At 35.8% G+C, this 20,759-nt stretch overlaps 1 protein-coding gene across 4 annotated transcripts in view; it reads left to right on the top strand.

Moving 5' to 3' along the window:
* The window catches only part of CADM2 (cell adhesion molecule 2), a 655,431-nt gene that overhangs the window by 441,137 nt on the left and 193,535 nt on the right, over positions 1–20,759 (top strand). For all 4 annotated transcript variants that reach the window (XM_040651269.2, XM_025144700.3, XM_015298395.4 and 1 more), the window contains one exon: positions 15,661–15,810. In XM_040651269.2, the coding sequence (XP_040507203.1) occupies positions 15,661–15,810 (150 nt within the window). The remainder of the gene's footprint in view (positions 1–15,660; positions 15,811–20,759) is intronic.

Here is a 20,759-nt window from a genome sequence, read left to right as displayed (position 1 = left end):
AAGGCAGAGCAGTTCGGTGTTGTTATGGTTTTGGGGAATCCACATCAGATTCCTGAATACTCTTTGAGGTTAAAATTTGTGTGAAGTACAGAACTGCTTGGAGCTGACTTGTATAGCTGCATCTTCTGTTGTTTTTTATCTCCCTTAGATGAAATTTCTGTGAGACAAAGCTAGAAGAGGCATGATTTTAAATCTTGATTATGTTCTGCTCAGGTGGAAAGTTGGGTTGAAAAGAGAAGGCAGATAGCTGAACAAAAATAATGTCCTTGCCAGATCGTGCACCTGAACATGGGACTTCAAACTTCATTATCTATTATAAGGATAGAGAGAGAAGAACAAGTACTGGAGAGATCTTTTTTGTTTTGTTTTGTTTTGCTGAGTCGGTAATTGGTGAGCCTTTTTGTTTGTTAGTTAGTTTTTTGTTTTGTTTTGTTTTCAATCAGGTTGAAATGTCTCCGAGATGGAAGCAAGGAAATGATTGTGGCAAAATGGAAAGAATAATCAGATTTCATGACATTCTTTCTTTGCTGTGTAATTCTCTTTCACTGAAATGATTTAGTTTTATTTTTTCTAAATTATTTTACTGTTTATCAACCAAAAGGTTTGCTTTTGATGCTTTGGGAAAAATTAATATTTTTACTATTTTTAATCTACCTCTACCTTTCCTTTAGCCAGAACAATGTTCTAAATTACTTCTGAATTCCTGGTAGTTTTATTCTTTGCTACGCATTATTTTTTTCCAACAAAAATATCTTCACTAATATTAAGGTTAGAAACTTTAATATATGCCCAGAGTATGTCTGCCAAGGTTTTAATAGGATGGGCAAGAAGCTGTGATTGCTCCGCTGAAGTATCTGTCAGCACAGGTTCTGCAAGCAGATCAGCTGAATTTCTGATTTGAATGAAAGGGTAATACATACAGCCTGTGGATGGACACTCACCTGAGACAGAACTAAGCACTGCTCAGGTGTAAGGAAACTTAAGTAATGTGAGCTCAGTATGTAAAACCCAACAACGGCTCCTAATGTTCAGTGAACAGTTTGATGAGACACTGCAGTTATTAACACTTAATAGCTCACATAAAATTCTTAATTCATGGAAAAGATGAAACACTGGTTTGAAGAGCAAGCCTGTGGATTCATTTACAGCTTAAATGCATTAGCTGTTTTTGTCATGTGCTCTGTATTGGTGCTCTGTAGATAGGTATTTGTAGTTTTCCACGTATCCATACTAGTACGCTCGGAAAGAATAGCATATACAAAATGATGCTGCAATGAAGCTGCGTCTCCTTTCTCTAAAAACAAATGAAACTGAAGGAGTACATGGAGAGAGAAGAAAAAGAAAAAAAGAAAAAAAAAAAAAAAGAAAAATTGACACTACCACCGAAGTCTGCATTATGAAGTTTCAGTAGTTTGAATCTTCATACTAATCTTGAAGAGTCCAATAGCAGTGTGATATTTTCCAGAACACTTGACTTACACTGATATTTCAATCTAGGATTAAGTGAGTGATTTTGTCTTCTTGTGAGCATCTCTGAATGACTGTAGTTTTCTCACTTCTTAGGTTGCTGACCTTTTAACTATTTCTGTTGCAAAAGAGATAGAAGTCTGTTGGTCTGATGATCAACCTTTCAGAGAGCATTCCAGAAAAATAAAGGGCTTTTTTGATGCTATAATTAATTTTCTTGGCATTCTTGAATTTGCATGTTTTTTAAATGTTTCTGGCAATTTCTTCTCTGAGAGAGATCTGATATCCTCATTTATGTTTTTGGAGAAATGTGGTTGATAGTTTCATATTCTTCATCACCTGTGAAGCTGCTTCTGGATGGCACATTTCTAAAAGAGGGATGGTTGGTGTATTATTGTAAACTTTGTGCATTGCATTATGGTACTTTTTCCATTTCTAGATATGGAAGAGTTTGTTGTTAGAATATGAAAATATGTTTTCAGACCTACATATCTCATTATAAGCAATTCTTGGTTTCTCTCTCTTTTTTTTTTTTTCTTTTTTTTTTTTTTTAAATAAAAAGAACTTGTGTTAATTGCACATTTTAAAGAACCGTTGAAATTTGCAGTATGTTCAGATAACCATAAAAGTCTTTTGGTGCTTATATGCATTTTCTGGGTATTTTGAATGTGGAGAACTAGAAAGGAAAGCTATCACACAAGATGCTCATTCAGGCCTTGTGTCCATCTCCCAAAACTGGAACCATGCTGTGCTGGAGTGTATTAGCACAGTTGTGTTCATTTTAATTTGTTTTCTGTTTGTTTTGCACTTGTGGAAGTGCAGTGGACTTCAAGAGGGTCAGCTGCTGTGTCATTCCATCACAGTGCCAGACACCTGTGGCTTGCAATGAGTTATCACATGGAGGAAGAATGGAAGATGTGTGAATATGGTGTGCTTTAGATTGCATTTCACTGCAGTTGCTTTTAGAACTGCTCTAACTACTTGCTAATGGATCATCTATTAACTCATTCTGTTCAAATCACACAGGCAGGATATTTTAAATTACAGAATTTTATCATTGCTAAACATCTGCATGATTGTTGTTTGATGTGATGTATAAAGAAATCCAAATGTAAAGTCAGATAGTATGTGTAGCTGTGTGCTTTAATTTTTGACTGACAAGATGCATATATGTGGTACTTTGATGTTTAGACTCAGATAGTTCTATTGTTCTTTTGCATATCAGAATAGGGTTGGTGCCAGAAATCTTTTTGATGCACACACTTCAGAATTGCTGGCTCGCTGATGGGATGCTGGATGTGGGCAGTCCCAGTACTGTTAAAATGACCTTAGAAAAATCAGCAACATTAAGTTCTTTCTTTTGTCACCCCCTGGGTTATCTGTTCAGATTCAATTTCCTCCCACATACAACTTTTCTCAAATATAACCAACTTAGAGACCTTTTGCCCAGGACCCATCCCAACACTGCTGCCAGCTGACCACTGTGAGCACCTCCAGCATGGGGAGGCTGTGTAAGGCTCTGTATGGTTGCACGAGGCTATGGTGCGCCTGAAACAAAGGCTGATCACAACAGTTCTGCCACGTGGCTATTAGTCAGATCACTGACATAGTGTGAAATAAAGTACTCCATTATTCTGGTAAGGTAATATTCAAAAGACTGATGTTACCTGAATATTGTTTTTCATGAAACCACATAAATGAACATTCTCAGTTTCTACAAATCTATTCATTATATCACTACATATACATCATTGCTGGCCAGATAAAATGTAACCACTCATTCTAAAATGGGATATATTGCTTCCCTGTCTCACTCCCCTGCTCCTCAGATTGTCCTTGAAATGTATTGTGACACAAGTATTTTAAAATAATAAACTAGTATAAAAATCCTTACCACTCCATGTAATGAAGAGTATCCACATACCTGGATGAGACCTTTTGCTTTAAATTGCCACTTAGTACTTTTGCCCGCCTTTTCTTCTATGGAGGCTTTTCAAGATGAAAGAGTATTCAAAGCCGGAGTATTTCATACTTTCAACTGTTTGTTGTATGTTAGCTGTTCATCAGAAGACAGAGAGCAGTGCTTAGACAGAGGGCTGTCTTCAGGTGCTATGTTCCAGTAAGGTAGTCAATTTTTGACACAGGACCCCAAATCATGGTATCAACCCAGCACTCTTGAGAAATGGTTGTATTAACCACTTTTAATGCTGAACTGAAATATGAAGCTGTGGCATTGCGAAGATGAGCTGCACAGGCTGCTTGGCCATTATTTTACCTGTATGATGCTTTTAGGAGGAAAGACTCAACTGGATGAGATAGAAGGTTTCCTCTATTCTCTGCAAAAGCCACTTTTTAAGTTGGGCTGATATTGCTTGAATTTCGAATATATTCCCGTTGAAAATATACTTTAAATTTCTAATTATGTTAGTTTCACTACTCATTGTAGAAATGGCATAGTTATGATCTTACCCTGTTGGCATTCTTTATATTAAAAACTCTGGATTTCACTTTGTCCTTAAAGCCCCTTAAGTATTCTGCTGTTTCTGAAACCTCTAAGTCACGACTTCAGTTCTGTCAGTGTAAGTTGTACCTGTGTGCTCAGTCTGTCTTTAAGTAATAAAATGTATTCATGAAAGGGCCACAATTAAGTAACCTATCAGCCATCTGGCTGCTTGTTCAAGAGGAACACATCCCCAGAACTCTGTTCAGAGTGGCTGTTGGATGAATGTTACAATTATAGGCAGATCATGACTTTACAGCTCTTTAATTTTCTTTTAAAATGGTATCTCCAGAACTTGATTTCATTTGTTACTCAGGGAATACTGAGCAAATGATTAATAATGGTAATGGAAGGTACTCTGAGTAGCATAAATGACCAAGTGTGTAAGTGATATGAAGTTGACCATATTTGACACTGACTTAGACCAACAGATGTTCTGAACAGTCCTTAATGAGAAGTGATCTTCTGTACTTTTTTGTTGTGTTAACTGTAAAAAGTACTGATCAGTGTGATGAAATGCTTAGGCTTGGGGGAGGAGAAGAAAGCAAATTGTATGTTCTTAATTTGTACCAAGTGACAGATTTGATAAGGTTGAATGCATAGGTGTATTTGTCACCATCATATCTACCTGTTTTTCTTCCATTACCCTATCATCTGGGTTCTGAATAATTTTTTTTTGGTGCATTTTCTTCACAGAACATTGATGGGAAGTAAGAAAATTCTGTTATTCTCATTTTACACATTCAGAACTGAAATGTGGAGACACTGTGCCCCAGATCCTCAAAGAAATAAAGTGTCTCTTCCTTATTCTTTAAGTTAGGGTTGGATACCTACCTGCCTTTAGAGGAAAAGGGCTTTACGGTTTGCAGAAACATGAAGAGTTATGCATAGCACTTCAAAGCAAAAAGCAGCACTGAGCTCTAAGCCATATTTGCACTTATGAGAAGCATAAAGTTCAGCATTGTGCTATCACAGCCGTGGGAAGATGAAGTTCACTTTAATTATTTTTAGGCTTGCAACTCCCATCAGTAATTTAGAGCGGTGAAGGGAAATGCCTTTTTCCCTTTTAAAAAAATAAAAATCACTAAATATTCTTCTCCATAAGCAAACAATAGCATGGCAATAGTCATGAGGAGAGTTAAAAATACTAGGCATTTCTGCATGGCTCCTAGGAAATAGCACTGTGTGTGTAGGCTTTCTATTTCCTTCTCTCTCTCTCACACACACACATACACACATTTTCCTGTTTATGAAATAATAGTACTTAAATATGTAATTTTTGAATTTTTTTTTGAATCTGCAAACTATTTCATTTTAATAAAACTAAATCAATTATACTCTGAGTTAGCTGCTGTTGGAGAAACACATACGTGAAACGTAAGGAGTGAAGGAAGTAACAAATTACTCCTTGTCTATTTCTGCTATGTAATGCAAATTCTGTAGCCTGAAATCTGTGGCTATCCCAGTGCGCTCCTGTCCTTTGGAATGTTTTAGTAATTGCTTAAAAGTTTGAAAAAGCATTATGACTTCAAACATACAGTTTTGAAGTAACGGCTATTTTCTGTGCTGTTTCTTCTCTCTCTCTTAAACCTCTCATTCTGTAGTAAGTTTCTGCCACGCTCTCATTAGCTCTAATTTTCTCTGCAAGCAGTTTTGTTACTGAAGCATGTAATAGTTACCAGAGCACACTTTTTCTTCCCCCCCTTCCTCCCCATCTATTTTTTGTTTCTTTCTTAAACAGTGTTTCTTCAGTGAAGAAACAATTTTCAGGGCATTCTTTCTGGGGATGGACCCTAAAATACACGTGCAATCCAGATGCAGGACTAAGTTATTGCTATTAAGATGGAAAATTACTAAAGGCTATTTGACCTAGTGAAAGTCTGTATAGCAAATTATGCTTGGGAAAATAGTATCAGAAAAGAGATTCATATTTTTCTTATTTCATCTCTGTTTTCTGTGAGAGAATGGATAGAACTGTAAACTTTACTCTTCCTGTCACATATGCTGATAAACTTCATTTGCCTCATTGGGATGTTGGGCAGCCAGGCTTGTAGGAGGAGGTAGAGTCAGTGTACCAGAAGGTTGCTAACTCACTGTTGTCACCTCTTATTTGCTCCCTCCTCTCATTCTGCACACGTTTCTTTTTATGTCTGTCTGAAGAAATAGCGAAATGAGTAGGCAAAGCATGTTGTACTGATACTGTGAAGCTCTTAATTTATAATTGTTTCCTGCAAAACAGACCTCTGCATATGCAGAAATAAAGAGAAAAATCTGTTTTCTTGGTGTTTATAGCCACCAAATCACATTTATAATTAGCCTGGTAAATGGCTTAGAGATATAACCTAACCATCAAACTGAAGTGTTAAACTCATTAAATAGCTTTCATTTTAATTGCAAAAAGTACAAAAAACCCACCCAAAAATATAAACAGATAAACATGAGATTAACTCACAAGGTAAATATTTCCAAACTTGTCCAAATAATGATTATTATTTTGCCACCCATGGTCTTGTCACATACTGAGATAAAATCAGTTTTAAAATCTGTAACAGCAATTGAGCTATGATTTGGGGGTAAAAAAAAGCCTTGACTGGAAACAGCTTGTGGCTAATGAGATATCAACCTGTCTACTCAACAAGAAAACAATGCTGGTCTTCTACACAGCAACCTGCAGTGGAATATACTTAACTATAGCTCCATCTAGGCACAACAGTTTTACTAACAAAGCTTCCTAAAATGTGAAGAGAAATACAGCATGATGACAGCGATATCTAGATGACACACTCTTTTTGCAGTGATTCCATTACTTCATTCAACTTGGTTAATGATAAAGTAAAAATTAATTACACTGAAATTATTTAAAAGCTTTGTTCAGAAGAATACATATAATTTTATATATTCTGTATTTTCTAGATGTTTACAAAGATAAAACTCTGTTAAGCACTTAGTATGTAGCATTTGAGGAGGGATTTCTCATTAGTACAAAATAAATTTTATGTGAAAGACTTAACATTCATACTGTCTCCCTGACCCATCTTACCTTTTCCTTTTCATTCTGAGTTTACAACCCATTTTTACCTTAAATTTCTCCCAACTAATCAGGGATAATTCCTATATTCCTGGCACTGCTCAGCTCCATGTTTTTTTCTACATTTTTTTCAAATCTAGCAGGCAGCAAAACTCGGGAGTACCTGTGGATGCCTGCTTTCAAGAGAACCCTGACCTTTGCCAGCCTGCTGTCCTTTATCCACATGATAGTTGTAGAGCAAGTCTCAGTACCTGTCTATAGAACAAATACCAAATTCCAACATACTTTCCATACCTTTAACCTGAAATAAGGGATTTCTGTTGTGTAATATGATGCTGAGACTCCTGTAGTGGAGTATAGCATCCTGGCTGCTTGTGCTCAAAGAATGGAAGGAAAGGATGTTGAGTTGTTCCAGGAGTGCAGGGGCCATCTGGCAAGAGGCAAATAAAAACTCTTGATTTGTTTAGATAGCACAGTGCAATCTGAAAGGATATATTTGGGAAGTGCTGACTGCCCTGATGAATAGCATGGGAAATGCTTGGAAATTTTCTACTGGAGATTGAAATTTACCTTGTAATTAACTATTATTAAGTCATGTGCCAAGTTCTTTATTCCTTTCTTTTTATGTTTTGAGCATGTAGAAGTTGTGCTGGAGAAAAGAACGTTCCTGTTCAATATGGCTTCCTATTAATATAAGTGTTGTTTTGTTACTGTCATTATCAGTTTTGTTTTTTCAAGAAGATAGAGTAAATATAATGCAAGAATTTATGTTTGTGTTACTGGTGAGTCCAACTTAGAAGCTAAAGAAATTTAGACAGACTTGGATTTATACTTCAGGTTTGGAATTCATATTAAAATTCTTGGAAATGCACGTAGTCTTTCTGATTTTACTTCTTGACCGTGTTCCAAATTGGCACACTGAATATTTAAAATGAATAAATGAATCTGCAAATAAAGGCATTTGTTTTTTTTGGAATTACCTTTCATATAATAGGAACTTCTCCCTGTACAGGAGTTATGTTTTGGTGGGGAGACCCTCAAATCATTTGGTAGAACAAAGATGAATATAGAAGTGCTAATTAACAGTATGTAAGCACAGATGAGAAGATACATTTGATTTAAACAATATAAGCAGTGAAGTATTGCAAGGATTCAACATTTAAGTTGAAATAAAATAATGAAGTTTACTTCTGTAAAAAGCTCCTGTTCCCTATAAGTAGATTTCTCTGTGCCGTATTAGCAGCAATATGATATGTAGTCAGACATGTGTGTCAGGAAACATTAAAAAAAAAAAAAAAAAACATTTTTAATTGAAATATTTTTTCCAAGTTGAACAAGCATCAGTATTTCTTTTGTGCAGAGTGAGTAGTAGGGCATAGGTTAAATGAATTACCCAAGGTCGTGTGTCAGGTCAATAGTGGATTTAGGAATATAAATCAGGTTTTGACATCTCAGATTCTGTTAATTTTATGGGATTATGTCTCAGTGTCATCACCAGCATTAAAGGAAATATGAACATTCATTTGCAGCTAGATTTTCTGCCTTAACAGAAGCTTTTATTATTCTCTGCTATATGAAAAAAGGTTCATTAAGAATGAATTTATTTTCAACATGTTTTTGAATATATTTTTCAGTTAATATTGGACTAATTCAATACTTAGACGATTTTGCAAGTTACAGTTATGCCAGGAAAAAGGTAACCATAATCTTTAAAATGTTTTGACTTCTGTAAGGCATTTGACTTGAAATAACACAACATATTGATTAATAAACAAAACTTATTCAAAACCAACCTTACAAGCATTAAAAGCATTAAGCAGATTAGAACTGTTTGAAAAACAAACAAACAAACAAAAAACAGGATGAAATTGAACGATAAATAAGAACTCTCTATTGAATAGCCACATCTCAGTGCTTTACTTCACAAGGAAAAGTAGGTGGTACTGTACTATTCTTATGTTTTTCAGGGTTGGTTTTTAGAAACACCCGGGGAAGCAAAATTGTTGCCAGTTCAATTGCAAGTGTCACACCAACTGTGGATATAAGAAATAATGAAGAGCATGGATCACTTGGCTCAGAGATGCATGTTTCAGTGCAGTGTGAAACATAAGGATATGCATGTAGGAACTACGGGAGGAGGTAACAGAAGCAGAATGCAGAGCAGTGTCTGAGGAGTATTACCAGCATTGTGGTAGACAGGCAGTCACCCGGAGCCAAGGGTCCTCATGTAGGTATACAACAAGACTGTGAAGGGCTGGTGAAGTGGTAAGACCTTCGTATCTGTTGCTTCTGTGACCGCTACACTGGGGTCTCCAGGTCTGGGAGCCACACTTCAGAAAAAAAAGATGAAAAATAGAACAGGACGCAGAGAAGAGCCACAGACTAATTAAAGGATTAGAAAAATGTGATTTCTACAGCAAGACTTAGGAGCTCAATTTATTTAGCTTATCAAAGATAAGGTTAATGGGTGACATGATCATAATCTGTAAGTACCGGTGAAAGAAAGAGAAATTTTATAATAGAGGGCTCTTCAGAGCAGGGAAGAAGATATAACAAGAGCTCATGGATGCTCAGTGCTGCAGTAAGACTAATTCAGACTAGCGAAAAAACACTTTTTTTTTTTTTTTTTTCATTTAAACAGTGATGACTGTTACTCACTGAAATAAGTTACCAGAGGTGCCACTGGGATTTCCATTGCTAGACTTCTTAAAAGTGGAATGTTTTTTGTTAAAGGATGTTGTCTCATTCAATTTCTGCTCACAGTTTTAAGGAATAAGTTAAGGCAAAGTTTAACATTCATTATTAAATATTAAAAAAAATTCCATACTAGAGAACCACAGAGATAATTTCCGGATCTTGTAATGCTGAAAGTTATGTTTCTATCAACATATCAGCTTTGTTGAATTTGAATAATCTGCCCTCAGTCTGACCATGCTTGCCTTCTTCATGAATGCTCACCACTAAGCACTCTTGATTTAATGGGACTATTTGTATGGGTCAGAACTATCATACTCAGTTCTAGGGGTTATGAGTGGGTTTTTTTTTCTTTTTCTTTTTTTTTTTTTCAGTGGTAACAGGATATCCTAGGTATGATTATGTTTTCCAAAGCAAGTCCCATTGGGAATGATGTTCTGATTCCAGTTGGTGGCCTCCAGTCATGGGTTAATGTGCTGCTGCAGAATCTGCTGCCCCCATTGCTGGATAGTGGTACCTAGAGATAGCTGGGAATACCTTGGCTGCTTCAGTGATAGTGAAGGGTTTTTCACTACGCTGAGTAACCTGCATCGGCTGGCAGCTTCTCTTCTGTGCTTTGTGGGAGCATACTACCTGTCAAATAGAAATGAGACCTCTCTCACAAGCTACTGAGTCATTCCATGACCAGAACTCAGCGGCATAAAAGCCACATTTGATACTATCTTAAATGGCCTCATGCTTTATATAACATTTACTTACCTGCTTATGGGCTTTTATAAACCTTTTCTCTTGTCCCAGAGGTCCTTCAGTAAACCAAGTGATGCTGGTACAAGAAACAAAGTAAATCTCCTAAATGTTTTTTTTGTCTTAGTTTTCCCATAACTTACTAATAGTTTTGGTCTTGTTAAAGAGATGTGAAGTACTCATTCTTTTGTTCTTGCTTTTTTCTATTTTTCTATCTTGCACACAGTCTTCCTTTCTTCCTCTTAGGCTAATTTCCAGAATTATTGGCTCATTTTCTTTATATCTCTTATTCCACTGCAGGCTTCCAATCAAGCTACATGCATCCTCTCCAGATCCATGTACTTTCTGTATTGATAAGGGATAGGGGGAATTCTTTGCTTTGACTTTTGTATGCTCTATTAATTTTATTTGATTAATTTCTAAAACATTAGCACTCAATACAGTGGTAAGAGGAAAGAAAATTTTCCTGACCTCTTTCAGATCCAGGGACCCACAGTTTCCATTTAAGTGGCCGAGCAGCATAGTTTACATACTAAGCACAGTTCTGATCAATAAGGCTGTGACATGACTGTAATTAGTAAATAAGAGATTGTATATACGTTGAGATGTTCATCGTAAGAACTATAATATCAAAAAGAGGATGTAGGATAATCCTAAGAAGATTTCCCAAATCGTATTAATAGGGTTCAGAATCATTACATCGGTTCTTCATTGAAGAATATGAATGGAAGATAGTTAAATGTAAATCAAAGTCGCTGATTCAGACTTCATTGGCACTAGGTTCTGTTTAATGCTTCTTATATGCAAAACCTATTTTAGCCTCCATAGCCTCTTATATGCAGCTCATACTTTAGAAGGTTATTTATTTGGTAAGATGCTTATAATTTAGTGGAAGTAATAACAGGCTGTGTGCATTTTTTCTGGATTTTTAAAATTCTAATTTAAGCAATAAACAATTTATGCAATATCTTGAGATTCCTTGACACATTGGAGTTGAAAGAGAAGAAATGAAAGAGAATGACAAATCTTTTCTGTTTTCTTTTTCTTTTTCTTTTTTTTTTTTTTTTAATCCACTCATTTATGATGGTGGTTTTCAAGAAGCATTTGATTAATGAAGTGTCAGACACAGAAGATATCATGAGAATTTTGGCATTAATTTTTTGCAGCATTTAAATTAGACATGGTATTTGCAATATTTCATATTTTTATTTACTGTAGTTGTTGTCCTGTTAATAGTAAATACCCTCTTACAGAGAATATAAGTAAATAGTAAATTTTGCACCTTAGACATCTACAGGAAGTTAGTATTTATACAAAAATAATACAGTTTGGTTTGTATTTTGTAATACCAGATATTCGTATTTGGCATTTTGATGGAAACTCTTTCAGTTTTTTAAACTAAGACATGGAAGTGTTTTTCTTTGAAATTACAAAAATAAATTACATATATAAATTTATTAGTTGGGATCATAGAATGATAGAATAATTTTGGTTGGAAGAGATCTTAATGATCACGATTTCAACCCTCCTACTATGGACAAGGACACCTGCCACTGTGCCAGATTGTTCAAAATTCTATCTAACCTGACCCTGAACACTTCCAGGGTTGAGACATCCATAACTTCTACTGGCAACCTGTTCCAATGCTTTACCACCCTGTAGAATTTCTTCTTATATATAATCTAAATCTAGCCTCCTTTAGTTTGAAGCCATAGTGTCCTGTCCTATCACTACATGTGCTTGTAAAAAGTTCCTCTCCCTTTCCTATGGATACTGGAAGGCTACCATATGGTCTCCCCAAAGTCTTATCTTCTCCATCTTGAATAGTCCCATCTCTCTCAGCCTGACTTCATAGCAGAGGTACCTCAGGCCTCTGATCATTCTCATGGCCCTGTTCTAGACCTTCTTCAACAGATCCATATCCTTCTTACGTTGGAGGTCCCAGAGTTAACCTCAGTACTGTAGGTGGGGTCTCATGAGAGCATAGTAGAGGTGGGCAGGCAACTCCCGTGACCAGCTAGACACACTTCTTTTAAAGCAGCTTGGGATATGGATGGCTTTCTGGGCTGCATGTGCAGATTACTGGTTCATGGTGAGTTTTTCAACAACCAGCACCCTCAAGTCTTTCTCAGGGCTGCTCTCAATCCACTCATCACCCAGCCTATATTCATGCCTGGGACTGCCCCAACTTCAGTGCGGGACCTTACACTTGACCTTGTTGAACTTCCTGGGGTTCATGAAGGCCCACCTCTCAAGCCTGTCTAGGTCCCTCTGAATGGCATCCATTCCCTCCAGCATGTTGACCACACCACAGACTTTGGTGAAAAACTTTGATGAGGGTACACTTAATCCAGACATCTATGTCATCAACAAAGATACAAAATAACATTTGTTCCAATACTGCCCCTTGAAGAATATTCTTTGTCACTGGTCTTCACCTGGACATTGAGCTGTTGACCTTAGCACTTTGAGTGTGACAATCCAGCTAATTCCCTATCCATCAAGTAGTTCATCCATCAAGTCCATGTTTCTCCAGTTTAGAGATAAGGATGTCTTGTGGGACAGTGTGAAATGCTTTCTACAAGGCCAAGTAGATGATGTCAATTACTCTTCCCTTGTCCACCAATGCTGTAAGCTCATCATAGAATGTCACCAAACTTGTCAGGAACAATTTTTCTTTAGTGAAACCATATTGGCTTTCACCAGTTATCTCCTAGCATCATTTCCAGGAGGATCTACTCCATGATCTTTCTGGGAAGAGAGGGGAGACTGGTCTGTACTCCCCAGGTCTTTGTGCTTTATCTTTTTCTAAAAAATGAGGGTTCCCATTTCCACTCAGTGGAAACTTCATTGTACTGCCATGGCTTCTTAAATATGATGAACTTTGACTTAGCAACTTCACCAATTCCCCTAGGACCCATGGATTCATCTCGTCAGGTCCCATAGACATATGCACCTTCAGATTCCTTAGATGGTCTTGAACCTGATCTTCTGCCATGAACAGTACTTAATTGTCCCAGTCCCAGCTTTTGCCACCTGCAACTTGGGTGATGTGGCTAGGACTGTTGAAGACAGGCAAAAAATCCTTCAGAACCTCAGCTTTCTTCATATCCCACCTAACCACGTCTCAAAGAGAGGGCTCACATTTTTCTTCTATCATTGATGTACTTACAGAAGCCTTTTTTGTTGTCCTTGATGTCTCTGACCAGATGTTATTCTATCAGGGCATTAGCTTTTCTAACCCTATCACAGGCTGCTCAGACTATTTCTCTGTATTCCTTCCAGGCTACCTGTCCTTGCTTTCACTCTCTTTAGGCTTCCTTTTTGTATTTCAGTTTATTTAGAAGCTCCTTGTTCATTGATGTTCTCACAGTGTTTTTGCCTAACTTCCTCTTTGTTAGGATGCATTGCTCTTGAGCTTGGAGGAGGTGACCCTTGAATATTACTCAGCTTTCTTGGACCCTTTTTCCCTCCAGGGCTTTATTTCATGTAACACTATCAAGCAGATCCCCGAAGAGGCCAAAGTCAGCTCTGCTGAAGTCTAGGGTAGCGAGCTTGCTGTATGTTGTCCTCGCTGATCAAAGGATCTTGAACTCTACCATTCCATGGTTGCTGCAGCTTGAGCTTCAAATTCCCTTTCTTAGCACTGTTGATGATTTATCTTTTTTTTTTTTTTTTTTTTTAGATTATAATCACTTCGGCAATAGAATAGTTTTTTTTTTTTTTTTTTTTTTTTTTTTTTAAGAGACTACTTATGAAGGGTATTGGATTATCAGAATACTAAGAGATTATGTGATGTTGGTACTCATACACCAGGTCTAAGGCCATCAAAATCATTTTACATAGGAAAATGAACAGCTATCAAAACCTTGCTAGAACTGCATATTCATTTATTTAATTAATTATTTTTGCAATATCAGCAGGTCAAATAGAAGTTTATTTAATCCCTTATTTAGTAATACCTTACTCTGGTCATCTGAAAATCTGTATACTAGACAATAGATTTGTGTGTTATTGTATCTATTGTACAGTTAATTTTTTCAATCTACTTGTGTCTATATTCACTCCTTTAGGACCGTAGAGGGATTTTTCACTTCTGACGCATTCCACTTGAGTGTTGATCTTGTTGTAATATTTCTTATGTTAGCATCCTTGAGCATGTCTTGTATTAATAGGTCCTGTATAAAAGAAAAAAAACAACAACATGTATTTGATTTAATCTATTGGATTGTCTATTTTTTTGCATTGTAACCTTGCATAGATTAAGCATATGTCTCAGATAATTATTTTTCTCGCTTATTATTGAGGACCTTTTCTTTCCCCACCTATATGAAAAAGAAAAAAAGAAGACATCCCACATTTTTACTCTGCTCCCTTGTGCTATTCTTGTCAGAATGTGTTCTACTGTTTGGCAAGGTGTGCTATTTTCACAGTACACAAAGCAACACTTCAGTCTAACTATGCCATTGAAAATGCTTGTGATTCAAGAACCTGGCTGATAGTGTTCCTGTATTGTATAGAGGTATTTGGAAATCTTCCCAGTGACTTCTCAGCAAGCATTTAATGTGATTCATAATGCTTTGGGATAGACTCACAGATGTGAAAGAGAGCTACTACATCATTGCTTCCATTTTCATATATGTTCAGGTTATATTCTCTCAACAGAGGATGTATCTGGTATTAGATTCACACTATGTTTCTGACCAACAGCATTCCAAACTTGACAGAAAACACATCATCCCAAGAGTTCTTCAAAAAGCATAAAATGAAACAGGGAATCTAGGCTACCCTGTCTGTTTAAAAAACCTATGTTGATTTTTACATTATGTTTTCAGTGGTGTTTTCAAGAGCATTTTAACAGTATTATCTGTACTGAGACATCTGTATATGTCTGCACCACGTGAGCCCTATGTGGATTCATATTGTGAACATCTGGATTTGTATGAGTGTCTGAGAAAATGAAGTTTGTCAGCTAGTTCTTTGGAGCTAAATCATGTCACATACAGGAAAAAAGAATCTATTTCTTAAATTCATTTTTTCTGTTTCATTTCTGCAGAGAATATATTGCTTATCTATTTTTTCCAGTTTTTTTGTATTATACTTCTTGAATATTGTTCACGCTGTCACCTGTGTGAAGTTGCTGCAGTAAATTCAGTTCTACAACTGAAATCTTTTGTTTTTTTCCTCTTTTTCTTCCCTTCTTCCCTCCTGTCCCATCCCTCCTCAGGTAGCCAAGGGCAGTTTCCACTTACACAGAACGTCACAGTTGTTGAAGGGGGAACAGCAAATTTGACCTGCAGGGTCGATCAAAATGATAACACCTCCCTCCAGTGGTCAAATCCAGCTCAACAGACACTGTATTTCGACGACAAAAAAGGTAAATATTTCCAGAACTCTTGGTTCTGTAGCATTTTTTCCAAGACAGAATTATTTTAAACAAATTCAGTTTAATATTGTAATGTTGAAAGAATAGGAATATGGGCTAGGAATATGTGTTTTCAGCTATAATTATGAAATAATATGTTATAAAATCTGTTTTTCTCATGGGTAAATATTTCATTGTATTTCGTTCTTTTGTATAAAATGTTATGTTGTTATTAAGGGAAGATAATATATGAAATTCTTAGTGCAAGCTAATGTGCTACAAAATATCTCTAAAGAGTATTTATGAATGATAAGGAAAGGGTTCATTCATAAACCTTTAGCTTGATTTAATTATTTTGCCTGCATGTATGCGTGTACGTAAAATCACCTGCTTTAGGTGTACTGGATGTTTGTTTTGTCATTAGTGCAGTATGCAGCTGCTGTGATACACATTCTTACTGTAAAAGATGATCAAAATTTATTGTTGTTCCGTGTACTTTTCCAAATATGCCATGCACAATATTTTAATCTTAGTTAATTTAGGAAAAAGTACTGGAAAGTGTTCACACCTTAGAAAAAGAAGGGCATTATCACTGTAGTATGATATGTTTCCAAGACGTTTGTCCTTGTCTGAAAATATAAAGCATTACATTTTACATAAAAGGATGTCAACCCAAAGATAACATTAGATACTGTGAAGATATTTAAACAAAAGTTACAAGTAACAGAAGCATTACTTGGCTTCAAAAATGCAAAAATTTTGGTGTTGATCTTAGTGATACGGTTGTTCAGCAGTTCAACTGTATTTTATACTTTATTCTACTCCTTGAGTTTTTTCTGAAAGGTGCTATGTATTCTTGAACATACCTTGAGAAGAGCAGTTAGTTTTCTGTTTAAAATCAAAGAAATGCTGTCCAAATGCCTTGTAAATGATTGCAAGACTTTATAACACATTGCAGGACATAAAATGCTTTGTGGATATATGCGCTTCAATGAAAGCAGAGTCTAAAACCTGTCATTTTATACCTGCAGAAGCTGCAATCAAAATATGGATTTTTGCTATTAATATAATAGCTGAATAGAATCTCTTTATAATGTTGAAGTGGTTCCTTTCTCTTTTATCTAATATCCTGTAGCGTGTAATCATTTGATTTGCAATTTATTTGAAATCATAAGTACCTTTTGAATGTAGACTTGAAGGTTGAGAGGCTTATAGGTGCGAACTTAAGTGCCATAAGTCTAGTCCTATACCCTTTACCTAAACTGAGAACTTTATTTTTTCTTCAATTGTTAGTGATTTGGAATCGGTAAATAATGTCTGCAAAACTGAGAACTGAGAGAACTTGTTTGTTGGTAGAGCACACCAATACTTGTAAAATTTATACCTTTTATAAGTAAGTAACATTTTAAAGGATGTGGAGAAAGATGCAGGAGAACCGCCAATAGTTTAATTTTAACTGTGTAGGCATTTTGATGCAAATTTAATTTTCTGTATACTTTAGCTAGATCTCTAATTTTACAAAGAATAAATTAAGTTTGTGTTACTTTCTAATACAATGAATTAAAGCAGCAGAATTTGAATGGCAAGCAGCAATATTAAGTACATAGTCACAATCTGTATTCCCCACTGGAAATGTGAGGAGCTGAAGTGAGCAAATTTAAACAACTCTACTGTATACTGAACTTGTCCCAAGATGTTGAGGAATATACTAGGATTCAAATAATGTTTTGTAAAGGGACTGCTGAATATCTATGGGACTAGACAGTGTCTAACATGAGCAAGTCTAGGTCCTTCAATTGCAGGTGTTTAGTCCTTTGTACATAGGAAGAGCTTTGAAATCTGTGTGTGACTTCTCCAAACTTGAATATATGTAAGGCACTGAGAAGTACATCCAAGTCTCATGCAGAAAATATTCTGTCATTTCCGAAAATGGGATTTGAACTTTCTGTTGGTGTTTTTATTGTGTGTGCATTTGTACCTGTTCTTTGAGTTTAAGAAAGACATTTCCTTTACATAGTGATACTTTCTTTATTGATACAAAATGGTGAGAAATATTTACAGCTCTGATACCTTGATTTTATCAGTAAATGATGGCAAATGCAACTGTAAAACCTGCCTTATTCTTTTCTGCTTTACCTACTTGTCTCAGTCAGGCATACAATTTGGCTATAAAAAGCAGCTTTCTGCTACATCCAGTCATTACATTTAATTTATTGAAAGCAGTGCCTCAGCTAGAGTCTTTTCAAACCTGTCTCCTAGGGTTAACCAGAACTAACCTTAAGGTCTTACTTCTCCCTTCAGCACCATGAGAACTGCTATTTAATAGCTGTGTTTCTCAATCTGAAAATTGATGAAAACTGTTGAGTAGGAGCCTGAGGATGCTGGATTAAGTTCTTTATAGAAAACCTAAGAAGAACTTTAGAGGAGCTCGGCTAGTAGACCTTATATCCATTAGAGATGTTACTATAGTCTGAACAAAATCAGAATCACATGTCTTTAATTTTCCAGCCATCTAATAAGTTATTTTCTTGAAAGAAAGCCTAAGTTGTTTTCTTACAAGGAAGCAAAAAAGAATCAGATTAAAATTATTTTGATTTCACTGTACTTTAACAATTATGAATCTTGTCGTACAATGAAGGAAGTCAGGTAAACATCAAAAGAAACTCCTAACTACACCAGTAGAAGAGGGAGGTAACAGCTGTCAGCAAATGGCAGAATAGATTTAAAAAAAAGAAAAAAAAAAAGAGGAAATTTTCCGAACAGTGAAAAGCTTTCCACTGCTAGATTGTTCTTGATGGGGCATTCATACTTCTTTCTTGTACAAATTGCCTTCCCTATCTTGCAAAACAGTTTCTGACCAAAATAAATCTAACAGTATGCCAGCAGAGTCCTCTGGTTAGAGAGAGGGAAAGTCTGCTTCCAAGTCCCCGTGCCTTTTGACAAGAGTTTTATTGTTAGTCTCTACTTTATTCAGAATGGATTATACATACTATAAAAAGCATCACTGTGTAATTTTGTGTTCTGAACTGTGATGCAATCATTGACTTCAAAGTTTAAAGTCATTTTCTTCATTTTCCTGTTTTACATGCTCTATTCATGGAAATGTAATGAGCCAACTACACTAATGCCAAAAGCCACATCATAACTTTTGTCTCTCGTACTGCCATGCAGGTATGTTTTAAAGCACAGATTTTGCTTGGTTAGGAGGATGTTTTGTTGGAAAGAAACACCTCCTCCCCTACCTTTTCAGCAATTTAATACTTATTTAATATTCATGAAGGAGTCAGGGACTATATATAACTAGAGACAATTTCTCCCTTAGACTATGCAGTCTTGAAATAATAATAGTAAATGATGAGTAGAGTTTTCTTTCAGAAAATATAGTACATATGAAACTGATTCAGTGGTTGTTTCCTGGTCCTCACCACCTGAAATATGTGATTTGCTCTAAGTTCAGGCTTGAAATGTGCTTGACTCATTATGGTGATAGGAATGGAGAAGCCGGTAGGGAGGAGAAATGCGATGTTTTCTTTTTCTTCTACTTTTGTTGCGTTTCTTGGACACATCTTAGAAAAAGAGATGTTAGACCAGAGCAACAATTACAAAGCCTTTTTTTTCCCAAGTCCTAGTTTGCTTCTCATATTAATTATTAGGTTGTATTGCGGATTGCCTTAGCAATAAATAAATAAATAAATAAATAAATAAATAAAAATTGTGTGACCTCTTTTGCTTGAATGAACATGTTACTGGCATATGGGAAAATGAATGTCCAGCAGAAGAAAGAACTGGGTGAACTTCTTCGGTTTCACAGATTTTCTCTTCATTAGGAATTAAATGTATTCCTCCTGACAAAAAATTGGTGTGGATATCCTGAAAAAGAACATGTGTATCATGCTTACTGTAGGAAAAGAGGTTATAACTTTATTTTTTAAGCAAAGCAAGATAAAACAGTAGCCTCTCTCCAAGTCTGATTTTTTCACTCTAAAAGGTATTAAGTGTATTATTTTATCTTATGCTAGCTAAAATACTTGGAAATACAAATGTTTGATCTTGTGGATTTGGTGTCAGTGATGGCCCCTCTTATTCAGCATGCTGTCTCTTTGTTGTTCTTTCTTGTACTTATTTTTTTCTGCTTCCTCTAACTTGTAGCTTCAAGGATGTTGTGTATCCATTGTTAGTGTTTATATGGTCTTATTTTTTAATGATCTCAGCAACTTCCTGCAAATGTTCTCAGTTTCCCACCCTACCCCTGGGAAAGAATTTTAAAGATTTGTCATCCTAGAAAATATGAGTTCACAACTCACTCTGAACAGGTTTAGATTCTTTAGAAACAAATGCAAATCTCGTGCTTCACATGAAATGTGTTTTTCCCTACACAATTTTCAATTAAAATGAGTAATTACCATAGAAATCTCTGTACCACTTTATGCACCAAAGTAGCTATAATTATATACTTGCTTTTGGGAGAAGAACAATGAGCAACAATTAAATCACCAGAAGAACTGGTGGATTTGATTTTAAATGAATATAGGTCATTTTATTTTAGATTCACTTGTGGAATTTCTTAAGGATTTAGAGTGAGCAATAAGTAAAAAGAGACATAAATATGACTAGAGATGTGTAACAAAAAGGTGGTAACATGGAGACTCGGATGGCTGGTAAAGAGAAGACTTAAAGAATTTTCACTTAGCTTGCTGGAACAGTCTTCTTTTCACATTCCCTTTCAGTAGGGATTATAGATACATATGGAGTTAGTTATTGAGTTGCAAAGCAGACGTGTACATCTAAACAATGGCTGTTGGTGCCAAAGTTGTTTAAACTTATCAGTATAAAAATAAGCAATCAGACTGAAGAGAAGGAAGAGAAACAGAACCTAGTATATACCTAAAAATTTTGTTTAGTCAGACAAATGGAAGTGTAAAATACTTGCTCTTTACACTAGCAGGGAATTTGGAAGTCTG

Source organism: Gallus gallus, chromosome 1 (assembly GCF_016699485.2).
Source record: "Gallus gallus isolate bGalGal1 chromosome 1, bGalGal1.mat.broiler.GRCg7b, whole genome shotgun sequence".
Lineage (NCBI taxonomy): Eukaryota > Metazoa > Chordata > Aves > Galliformes > Phasianidae > Gallus > Gallus gallus.
The sequence above is the reverse complement of the archived record's forward strand: the minus strand, read 5'-3'. Positions and strand labels throughout refer to the sequence as shown.